This window comes from Petromyzon marinus, chromosome 29, assembly GCF_048934315.1.
Source record: "Petromyzon marinus isolate PM22_M1 ecotype Great Lakes invasive population chromosome 29, UKy_Petmar_22M1.pri1.0, whole genome shotgun sequence".
In the NCBI taxonomy this organism is placed as follows: Eukaryota; Metazoa; Chordata; class Hyperoartia; order Petromyzontiformes; family Petromyzontidae; genus Petromyzon; species Petromyzon marinus.
Genome location: NC_133695.1, coordinates 5637719 through 5649447, shown reverse-complemented (window position 1 = coordinate 5649447; position 11729 = coordinate 5637719). Strand labels below are relative to the sequence as shown.

The window sequence follows — 11729 nt, the reverse complement described above, 5'->3', positions numbered from 1 at the left end:
GTATGTGTGGTGTGTGTGTGCGATGTGTGTGTGCAGTGTGTGGTGTGTCTGTGCAGTGTGTGTGTGCAGTGTGTGTGTGTGTGCAGTGTGTGTGTATGTGTGGGGTGTGTGTGTGCAGTGTGTGTGTGTATGTGTGTGGTGTGTGTGTGCAGTGTGTGTGTATGTGTGTGTGTATGTGTGTGAATCTGCGGTATGTGTGTGGTGTGTGTGTGCGGTGTGTGTGTGTGCAGTGTGTGGTGTGTGTATGTGTGGTGTGTGTGTGAATCTGCGGTGTGTGTGCGGTGTGTGTATGGTGTGTGTGTGGTGTGTGAGTGTGTGAGTGTGGTGTGTGTGTGGTGTGTGCGGTGTGTGTGCGGTGTGTGTGCGGTGTGTGTGTGTGGTGTGTGTGTGCGGTCTGTGTGCGGTGTGTGTGTGTGGTGTGTGTGTGCGGTGTGTGTGTAAAATGTGTGGTGTGTGTAGTGTGTGTGTGGTGTGTGTGTGGTGTGAGTGTGGTGTGTGTGTAGTGTGAGTGTGGTGTGTGTGTGGTGTGTGTGCGATGTGCGTGTGTGGTGTGTGCGGTGTGTGTGTGCGGTGTGTGTGTGTGTGTGCAGTGTGGTGTGTGTGGCGTGTGTGTGGTGTGAGTGTGGTGTGTGTGTAGTGTGGTGTGTGTGTGGTGTGTGCGGTGTGCGTGTGTGGTGTGTGTGGTGTGTGCGGTGTGTGTGTGGTGTGTGTGCAGTGTGGTGTGTGTGTGGTGTGTATGTGTGTGGTGTGTGTGTGAGTCTGCGGTGTGTGTGTGTGCGGTGTGTGTGTGTGTGCGGTGTGTGTGTGTGGTGTGTGTGCGGTGTGCGATGTGTGTGTGTGCGGTGTGTGTGTGCGGTGTGTGTGTGCGGTGTGTGTGTGCGGTGTGTGCTGTGTGTGTGTGCGGTGTGCGGTGTGTGTGCGGTGCGTGTGCGGTGTGTGTGTCTGAGGTGTTGGGACTGATCGGGTATGTGTGTGTGCGTGGCTGTGTGTGAGTGGCAGTGTGTGTGCGTGGCAGTGTGTGTGTGTGAGTCTGCGGTGTGGGGCTGTGTGGGAGTCTGGGTGTGCAGGGGGAGCGGTGGTGAAGTGGTTAGCGCTCTGAACTACGAACCCGGCATCCCGAGTTCGATTCCCCCTCACGGCCAACACCGCTGACGTTTATCTGAACCGGTCCTGGGCCTCCCCTAGGTCGACTCAGCCTCAAATGAGTACCTGGTGCGGTGTGTAGTAAACATTGCCACTGGGGAGACAAAGGCGGCCGGGCGTGGTGCCGGCCACAAAACCCCCTCATAGGTGCTCGCTAACAGCACTTGCCCCAAGAGTCTGCAGCAGGCTACACGGCGGATCTTTGTCTTTGTCTCGGACTTAGAGAGCGGGGAGTGTGCCCAGCGGGTATAGGAGGAGCGGCGGGGGGCTAGGAGGGTTCTCTGGATGGAGGGGATGCGTGGTTGTGGTTGTGGTTGGAGTTACTGGCATGGCGTTTGGTCATTGAGCAGGCCAGGACATGCACAATTATCTCACGCTCGCGATGTACGATGAGGCGTCTGTGTCGGATAACACGTGGTAGGATTCTCTATCGGATGAGATAAGGATTCTGTATCGGATTTCAGGAGGGAAACTGTGCCGGATGACCTGAAGGTTGCTGTATCGGATGAGATGAGGGATCTGTGATGGATTATCCGAGGGTTCTGTAGTGTACAAGACAAGGGTTGGAACCGGGGTTCTATAAAGGACAAGACAAGGGTTGGAACCAGGGTTCTATAAAGGACAAGGCAAGGGTTGGAACCAGGGTTCTATAAAGGACAAGACAAGGGTTGGAACCAGGGTTCTATAAAGGACAAGGCAAGGGTTGGAACCAGGGTTCTATAAAGGACAAGGCAAGGGTTGGAACCAGGGTTCTGTAGCGTACAAGACAAGGGTTGGAACCAGGGTTCTATAAAGGACAAGGCAAGGTGTTGGAACCAGGGTTCTATAAATGACAAGGCAAGGGTTGGAACCAGGGTTCTGTAAAGGACAAGACAAGGGTTGGAACCAGGGTTCTATAAAGGACAAGGCAAGGGTTGGAACCAGGGTTCTGTAAAGGACAAGGCAAGGGTTGGAACCAGGGTTCTATAAAGGACAAGGCAAGGGTTGGAACCAGGGTTCTGTAGCGTACAAGACAAGGGTTGGAACCAGCGTTCTATAAAGGACAAGGCAAGGGTTGGAACCAGGGTTCTGTAAAAGGACAAGACAAGGGTTGGAACCAGGGTTCTATAGCGTACAAGACAAGGGTTGGAACCAGGGTTCTGTAAAGGACAAGGCAAGGGTTGGAACCAGGGTTCTGTAAAGGACAAGACAAGGGTTGGAACCAGGGTTCTATAAAGGACAGGCAAGGTGTTGGAACCAGGGTTCTATAAAGGACAAGGCAAGGGTTGGAACCAGGGTTCTGTAAAGGACAAGACAAGGGTTGGAACCAGGGTTCTATAAAGGACAAGGCAAGGGTTGGAACCAGGGTTCTATAAAGGACAAGGCAAGGGTTGGAACCAGGGTTCTGTAGCGTACAAGACAAGGGTTGGAACCAGGGTTCTATAAAGGACAAGGCAAGGGTTGGAACCAGGGTTCTGTAAAGGACAAGACAAGGGTTGGAACCAGGGTTCTATAGCGTACAAGACAAGGGTTGGAACCAGGGTTCTGTAAAGGACAAGGCAAGGGTTGGAACCAGGGTTCTGTAAAGGACAAGACAAGGGTTGGCACCAGGGTTCTATAAAGGACAAGGCAAGGGTTGGAACCAGGGTTCTGTAAAGGACAAGACAAGGGTTGGAACCAGGGTTCTATAAAGGACAAGACAAGGGTTGGCACCAGGGTTCTGTAAAGGACAAGACAAGGGTTGGAACCAGGGTTCTATAAAGGACAAGGCAAGGGTTGGAACCAGGGTTCTATAAAGGACAAGACAAGGGTTGGAACCAGGGTTCTATAAAGGACAAGACAAGGGTTGGAACCAGGGTTCTATAAAGGACAAGACAAGGGTTGGAACCAGGGTTCTGTAAAGGACAAGACAAGGGTTGGAACCAGGGTTCTGTAAAGGACAAGACAAGGGTTCGAACCAGGGTTCTGTAAAGGACAAGACAAGGGTTGGAACCAGGGTTCTATAAAGGACAAGGCAAGGGTTGGAACCAGGGTTCTGTAAAGGACAAGACAAGGGTTGGAACCAGGGTTCTATAAAGGACAAGGCAAGGGTTGGAACCAGGGTTCTGTAAAGGACAAGGCAAGGGTTGGAACCAGGGTTCTATAAAGGACAAGGCAAGGGTTGGAACCAGGGTTCTGTAGCGTACAAGACAAGGGTTGGAACCAGGGTTCTATAAAGGACAAGGCAAGGGTTGGAACCAGGGTTCTGTAAAGGACAAGACAAGGGTTGGAACCAGGGTTCTATAGCGTACAAGACAAGGGTTGGAACCAGGGTTCTGTAAAGGACAAGGCAAGGGTTGGAACCAGGGTTCTGTAAAGGACAAGACAAGGGTTGGCACCAGGGTTCTATAAAGGACAAGGCAAGGGTTGGAACCAGGGTTCTGTAAAGGACAAGACAAGGGTTGGAACCAGGGTTCTATAAAGGATAAGACAAGGGTTGGCACCAGGGTTCTGTAAAGGACAAGACAAGGGTTGGAACCAGGGTTCTATAAAGGACAAGGCAAGGGTTGGAACCAGGGTTCTATAAAGGACAAGACAAGGGTTGGAACCAGGGTTCTATAAAGGACAAGACAAGGGTTGGAACCAGGGTTCTATAAAGGACAAGACAAGGGTTGGAACCAGGGTTCTGTAAAGGACAAGACAAGGGTTGGAACCAGGGTTCTGTAAAGGACAAGACAAGGGTTCGAACCAGGGTTCTGTAGCGTACAAGACAAGGGTTGGAACCAGGGTTCAGTAAAGGACAAGGCAAGGGGACTGTATCGGGTCCCAAGGCACATTCCGTCATTGACATGAAGTTTCTGTATCGGATAAGTCCATCGTTCATCTGCATCCGTTGATTTGATAGTATCACCACTTTCACGATAAGCATCCTTCTCAACTACATAAATGCCAGTCGACTCATTAAGGATGGACTCGGACCACTCCATAGGAATGAGGAATTTCCACCACGATCTCCGTCGTGTGCAGAAAAATATAGCAATCATAAACCGTCACTGCCTTGGACCGGAATCAACTTAGATTTTTTTTAACTATTGGTTCTTTCGGTAAAGTCACGTAGAAGGGAAAAGTAAAAGAACCAAGAATATGAATCCCTGCAGTCACGAAAGCTTTAAATCAAAATTTAGATTTTTTTTGTAAAACTTTTACCGCTTTTTGAACCGCTTTGAAATGTGTTGGTAATTATCCTGTTGGCATCATGCTCATTATTACACCTCTTGCGTGCTTGAATGTGTGCGTGCGTGTGTTTCATGTTCCAGACATCACATATGCTGCCGCCGACACCACATCCTTCTCTGGCAAAGGCAAGTTGCTCCGTCACAACATTAATTCGTTCAGCCATTCATTCACAAATTCATTCCCGTGCTGTATAACACAGTTCCACTCTTGTCATGCCACGTTTCATCATTCAGCCCCACACGTTTACACATCGACAATGCGTGATGCGCTGCGTTGCAATGCCAGCGTTGATGTCCATGTGAGTGCCTTTCTACTTGTCTCTTTGCATGTTTTGCCAGCGTGCCCGTCCCTCCGTCCGTCTGTCAGTGCATCTGTCTGTCTGCTTGCCAGTACGTCCATTTGTCTATCTGCGTCTTCTTGCCAGTACGTCCGTCCATCTGCCTGCTAGCTAGCGTGTCCATCCATCCGTTAGTGCATCCGTCTGCCTGCTTGCCAGTATGTCTATTTGTCTCTCTGCGTCTGGTTACCAGTATGTCCATCTCTATGTCTACTTGCCAGTGTATGTCCGTCTGTCTGTCTGCTTCCCAGTGTGTCCGTCCTTCTCTGTCAGTGTGCCCGTCTGTTTGCCTGCTATGCCAGTGTGTTTGTCTATCGATCTGTCTACCTGCTTGCTTGCCAGTGTGTCCATCTATCTCTTTGTGAATCCATCTCCCTGTGATTGTCTGTGTTGCCCGTGTGTCCGTCAGTTCATCCACGTGGCAGTCCGTCTGTGTGTCTGCTTGCATCCATCGGCAATTTAGTCTGTCTGTATGTATGCTTGTGTGAGCCTCCTTTGCCAGTCGATTTGGCTGTCTGTCTCTTTGCTTGTTTGTCTGCCTGGCATGGCTGTCCTCTTTATATATCCATCTGACTGTTCGTAAAAGTAAGCAAGGTTTGGGCCGGACACATCGCTAGAAGAGTTGATGGCTGATGGACGAGACTGGTAACAGAATGGCAGCAAATGCAGGGCCCAGAGGACAACCGCAGAGCTGGGATCAACTCATGTGCAGGAGTGAGATGGATTATGGCGTCGTAGGACGATGACAGATTGCAACAACGTAGGGAGGCCTTTATCCAGCAGTGGAGAGATTATGGCTGATGATGATGATGAATTGATATATGATTAATTATCAAAAGCTTGGTGACATGTATCTGTCCAGATGTCATTCAATTGCTGGTTTGGGTTGAACTCACCCGTTCATATCTCTGAGGTTGATAAACAAAAACATTTGAACCACCTTGTGAGAAGTCAGCTGTGGTTGTCTTATGTTTAAATTCCCCCTGCCATATAAATGTGTAATTTCCACCACCTGCTCATCGTCGTGGACAGACGATGAACCCCAGCTCGCGTTCAATTGAGCGAAATAACTTTCACTTAAAACACACACACAGATCTGTTCATCGTCTATACACAATCTCATTATGCATTGCCGTGGAGAATTGTGGGTAGAATCATACATAAGCAGAACTTATTTCTGCATCTCTGGATAAAAATACAGTGCACAATATCTCATTAGCCCACCAGCCTATGGCTTTCCAGACCTATATTATTCAGCAGATATTCGTTTGAGCGAGAAAACTCTGGACCGGTGTCGACATCCTGGGTCTCATCTCTGCTCGTCTGGCTGGCTGTCTGCCTCAAGAGCCACCCGTCCATCCACCCTGTCAAACTATTTTTGGTTAAAATTAATTAATTCATTTCAAGGCGCGCCTCTCGTCTGTGCCGACAGGTTTTTACGAGGGAAAATTAATCGGCCGTATAACCGGTTTTATCGGTGCCCTTTGGATTATTTTTGACACCCAATTCGCAAATGATTAATTAATTGATTAGAACGTTAAAGGCACAGCCCTGCAATTGCCCACTCACGCCACTGCTGGCGGAAAGGGCATCCACGAGAGGGAGTCTTCTAGACAGCGCACGCACCAGAGGGGATATTTTGGCCTCATCTTCCACGCTGGGCAGGCGTCGCGAAAGAGGTGGCAGCACCCACGCCTCACCCCACCACAGAGCGACCTGCCGAAAGATGTCATTAAATACCCCGTATCTCTACACATCGTATCGATCTGAAACGTGACTCTGCATGGTCCAAAATAGCTGTAATTTTCGCCGTTAAAATTAGGTAAAATTACTTCGGCTAAGCTGAAGTTGGTAATGGGAGCCACGTTTTTTTTTATTCTTAGCCCCGGCAGCTGTTTTACACAAAGCGTTGTTATTGTTATTATGATTGTAATTATCGTCATTAATTCAGAGACTCAACGGGGAAATTTCACCGTTAAATCCCTCTCTGACACTTCATCCCCCCCCCCCCTTCGCCCATTCGCCAAACACAACATCATCGTAATCATCGTCATCATCATCGCAACGTCGCTCTTACCGCTTCCTTCGAGATACCATCTGCTCGAAACCACGTGCGCGGTTAAACGATGTCGACGCTTAAAATGTCAAATCGCTGATGTGATTATTGAGTCCGCTCGTGTTGACAGATGGGGCAGCCTGTGATTGATTGTCTTAATATGTGAACAGATGAGAGAAAGTTCACATATGGTGAAAACCAGATATGTAGTCAATTGAAGACGCAATGTAAAAACTTAGTAAATTTTTAGTTTTTAAGTTTGCCTTTTTTCTCAAATGTATCCCAACAAGTCAGGAGGCAAAAGCGTCCACTTGGATCTCTTGCAGAGCAGTGCATCACCTTGCGTTAAAGGCAACGGGCCTGCAGAAGCGGATATCCCAGAACTGCTTCCTGGGGCTCCTTTCAAGTGACCCTCCCTTTACCAGTGCAAAAGTTTAGTCGGTTTATTTCGGGGTGAGGCTCCATTGGGCCGAGCTGCTCTTGTTTTTCCCCAAAGAGGGACCCTCCGACCAAATCGTCTGCGATGGTAGCCGGCAAGTTACACGGCAAGGGAGGGTGTACAGGGGTCGCATGCAATAAGCGGGTGACATTTCATAAACACGACTACAATATAGAAATCCAGAACTATGTACAATGGGAATTCCAGCTAGCGATACAAAATACCCACGTTATGCATGACACTAGCGACAGGGGAACTCTCGTGCGACATTTAAACACAGCATGAACTTACAATTGCATTTTCTGTTATCCACACACGTGTGTACGTTGAACTTCTTTCGCACCGTACGTAGCCAACCGTACAATAGCCAACCGTGCGTAGCCAATCGGAGCTCACTGCACTTTTCCACGTGTCCAGACCACTGCACTGGAAGGCGCAACTTCCAAACGGACATTTAGATCTCTCGGCTCAGATTCACTCGTTAAGATTACATTCGGTGAACAACGAACAACATTAATTTTATATGAGAAATTAAAACCGATTTTGTTCAGAGAAACCAGGAGCGGAAACTGCCCCCACCTCCCCACACACCACCACCCCCATCACGCGCGTGTTTCTTCACCCCCCCCTTAGACCCCACGGGAGAGGGGTCTCCTACCCCACTCGGCACCTCTTCACAGAGGCCCCCTCGGCATCCCCACGACTCTGACTCCGACCACAACGATGAAGACGAAGATGACGACGATGATGACGCCGATTCCATCTTAGACCTCGTCAACCCATCGCAAGCGGTGTACCGGCCCCATGGCTCCAGTCTACGGGACCTGGGGGGCCTGGACGACCTTGGGGTCGAGGGGATCGGGGCTGAGCGAAGCCTCGATGAGGCCGTGAAGGGGGTAGCCGTGAAGGAGGTTGGCGCCTCCCCCCGTCGCGATGTCCGTGATGGTGGGTACGGGGATGCCAAGGTGGATGATGGTGATGAAGATGACGAGGTGGATGAGGAGGTGGATTTGTACAGAGCCGGGCCCCAGGGTGCCGGAGGGAAAGAGGAGGTGCAGGGATGGACCGCGGACAGAGGAGGGGTGACCGAGGCGTTGCGTGATGGTACGATGTTACATCATCATCAGTTACCCATCATTGTCACCCACCATCATCATTACATTATTAGCTTTTATTGCTGGCGTATATTCGTCATCATTCTCATCGGGATGTCTTTGTGGCGAAATCAGCATCATCATCGTGTTATTTACTTCTTGGCTACATAATGATCATAATCGCCTCATTATTTCTATACATATTCATCTTGATCACCACTATCATCATTGCCATCATCATTAACACCATCACCATAGAACTGGTGTTATTATACAGGGCGCTTCAAAAAATGTTAACACTTACATGGGCCTCTTGTTTTTAATGGAAAAAGAACGGATAATACACTGTAACACGATACAAAAAAAATTGTAATGTTAATAGCTTTAAAAAGTCAAAGAGTCTCCACTTGTTCGCCGTCGTTGTCAACACGTGGCCTGGAATCTTCTCCTGGTGATCTCCAGAGCCCGGAGGCAGCAGCACATGTCACGTGGTTATTGATGCAACATTCTCAGAAGTGTGAACATTTTTTTTGAAGCACCCTGTATTTGTTACATAATTATCATCATTACTATCATCATCCCCATATATTACGTATTTGTTACATAATCATCATCATTACTATCATCATCACCACCATATATTACATATCCTCGTATTTTTAATTGAATGATAGTATAACCATCGTTATGGTTGTCATTAGTTTACCATCATGTCATTAGCTTTTGAATGACATCATTATCATGATCCTGATCGCAAATAATAATTTAATGGTTACACAATCATTATCTTGTGATTGCATTCATCATCATCAGCTGTGTCATCAGTGTCATAATAATTGTGAGTGTGTGTGTATCTATGCGTGTAAATGTATGTTTTGTATATATGTAACTGTGTGTATCTATGTGTGGATATTTGTCTGTTGTGTGTATCTATGTAACTGTGTATCTATTTGTGTTTATTTGCATATTGTGTGTATCTACGTGTGTATATTTAAATGTTGTGTGTATTTGTACGCTCAAATGTGTGTGTGCAAATTAATGTGGGCAGCGGTCGCGCAGTGGTTAACGCGCCGCGCTACGAACCCAGCGAAAAGAGTTCGATTCCCGCTCACGGCCACCAACGGCAGTGACGCTGATCTGAGCCGATCCTGGGCCTCCCCTAGGTCAACTCGGCCTTAGAAATTAGTAGCTGGTGCGGTGTGCGAACATCACCACTGGGGAGACAAAGGCGGTTGGTTGGGCGTGGTGCTGGCCTTCATAGGCGCTCGCAAACAGCACTTGCCTCTACGGTCTGTTAAGAGGCTATACAGGGGATCTTTGGTAATCACTTCAATGGGGGGGGGGGGGGTGGGTAGAGGGGGGGGGGGGTGACCCCCTTTCGTTATCGCAGCTCTGCAGATGTTGGAAGGCGCTGATGATGATTGGGGGGGGGGGGGGTGATAGGTCACGTGTGGCTCTGCGGTATGGGGGGGGGGAGCGGGGGTGTGGGGGTCGACTCATCATCCCATCATTCCTCCGGGGTCGATAAAATACGGGGTACCACTCTGTGATGGGGGAATCAACAGTGGCTGTGCCATGGACATACTTGCACCCGTCATAGTGACGTGGAATTTCCACCACTGGCCCTGCAGGGCTGTCGACAGGAGATGTGAGTACCAATGCCTTCGGTAACTTAATTGAGCGGGAACTCTCTGATGGGAGTGATGGGGCTAGTGTTACAATCCAGTTTTGTTGTTGTTGTAGTAATCACGTGAACTATATTTTTTGTCTCGACATTCAAGAGCCGTATTTGGAGAATATCACTGCGAATTTGAAGTAGTGTCGGTGTGTAGTTGGGTCGACTCGGCCTCAATTGAGTACCTGGTTCGGTGTGTAAACATTGCCACTCGGGAGACAAAAGCGGCCGGGCGTGGTGCTGGCCACCCACCCCCTCGTGTGCTGTGCCATCCTTCATAGGTGTTCACGAAAAACAGCACTTGGCCTAGCAGTCTGTTAAGGCTATACGGGGGATCTTTGTGTATGATCGTGTGTGCATTTGTGGGTCTGTGCAGTTGTGGGTCTGTAGGAGGACATGTGTGAGTGCACTTGCCAACAGTCCTTTAAGGCTTTCCTGGTGTGGGTGTGTAGGCGGATATGTGTGTACTGTGTTGTGTATTTATACAGAACGTCGGTATTTATGCAGAACAGCACTCGCTCCAACAATCTGTTAAAGGATATACAGGGGAGCAGACAGGTTTGGACAGAGTCGAGTTTTCACGCCCATGACATCAAAAAAGCGCTGGCATTTTTAATTGCGCGGTGTGTTTGTGTGTGCACGCGCGCGTGCGTGCGTGTAAGTATGTGTGTGGGGAGCGGTGGTGCAGCGGTTAGCGCTACGCTGCGCTACGAACCCGGCGACCGGAGTTCGATTCCCGCCCGCGGCCAACGCCGAAAGTGACGATTATCTCGAACCGATCCTGGGCCTCCCCTAGGTCGACTCAGCCTCAAATGAGTACAGTACCTTGTGCGGTGTTTAAATATTCCCACTAGGGAGACAAAGGCAGCCGGGCGTGGTTCTGGCCACCCACCCCCTCGTGTGCCGTGCCGGCCTTCGTAGGTGCTGCTCGCTAACAGCACTTGACCCCTACAGTTCATTAATACCCCCCCCCCTCCTCCACTTCGCGCAAGAAGAGCTCACAAGTGACGTCATCACATCAACCCCTCTATTTAAGGAACGAATCAGGAGGATTTCTCCACAAATCTGGCTGTCGCCTGATTATGCCGGTTTTAATTGCTGGCGAAACGTCGTACTCAGATTGTAAATGTTGCTTGCTTGGCTCTCCGACACACCGGTTTGTGCTGTACTAGTGACGAATTGGCCACGTTCTGATCACGTGACAACCCTTACTAGTTGGCCGTGTCGGGTGGTTGGCGGGTTTAGCGACGCAACATTTATATATTTACGCGAGCTAACCCAAAAACAACCTCTGTTGTGGATATTTGTCTTTGTTGGGATGAGCGACGACGCGGTGCATCTACCACGTTCAATGAGGACTTACCGTACCCTCCACTCCAGGGTGGGACGGGGGGGGGGTGTTGACCATACTTCACCGCGGTGGTGGGAGGGGAATGGAACTCGGGTCGCCGGATTTATAGAGCAGTGAGCCAATCTCCATGGCAACGCTTCACAAGCCCCCCCCCCTCCCCCCCGCCAAACTTATAACACGTTGGCATTTTTAAATTAACGGACACTAAACACTCGAGCACAAATGTGCGGGCGAGTTGATGTGATTAACGCCAAGCGATGTAATCTGCGTCTCTCTAGGAGATGTGGAGCTGGCTCGGGAAGAGGGGGCGGGGGGTGGCGGAGGGAGCGCGAGCGGAATGGGAAGGACTGCGAGTCGGGGTTGCCACCTCTTGCGCAGACCAAACCCGGACCCACGTCTCAGTCGCAGACGCCGGCTGTCACATGTTCAGGTTAAAACC

The 11729-nt window shown here is 49.6% G+C and overlaps 1 protein-coding gene across 4 annotated transcripts in view; it reads left to right on the top strand.

Annotated features, from left to right (window-relative positions):
• LOC116947066 (reticulon-1-A-like) overlaps positions 1–11729 on the top strand; it is a 78339-nt gene that overhangs the window by 20772 nt on the left and 45838 nt on the right. For 2 of the 4 annotated variants that reach the window (XM_076070492.1, XM_032962466.2), the window contains exons 2-3: positions 4419–4463; positions 7804–8274. The exons of 1 other annotated variant lie outside the window; for it this stretch is intronic. In XM_076070492.1, coding sequence (XP_075926607.1) covers positions 4419–4463; positions 7804–8274 — 516 coding nt within the window. The remainder of the gene's footprint in view (positions 1–4418; positions 4464–7803; positions 8275–11729) is intronic. One more of the 4 variants, XM_076070493.1, reaches the window with a different exon arrangement.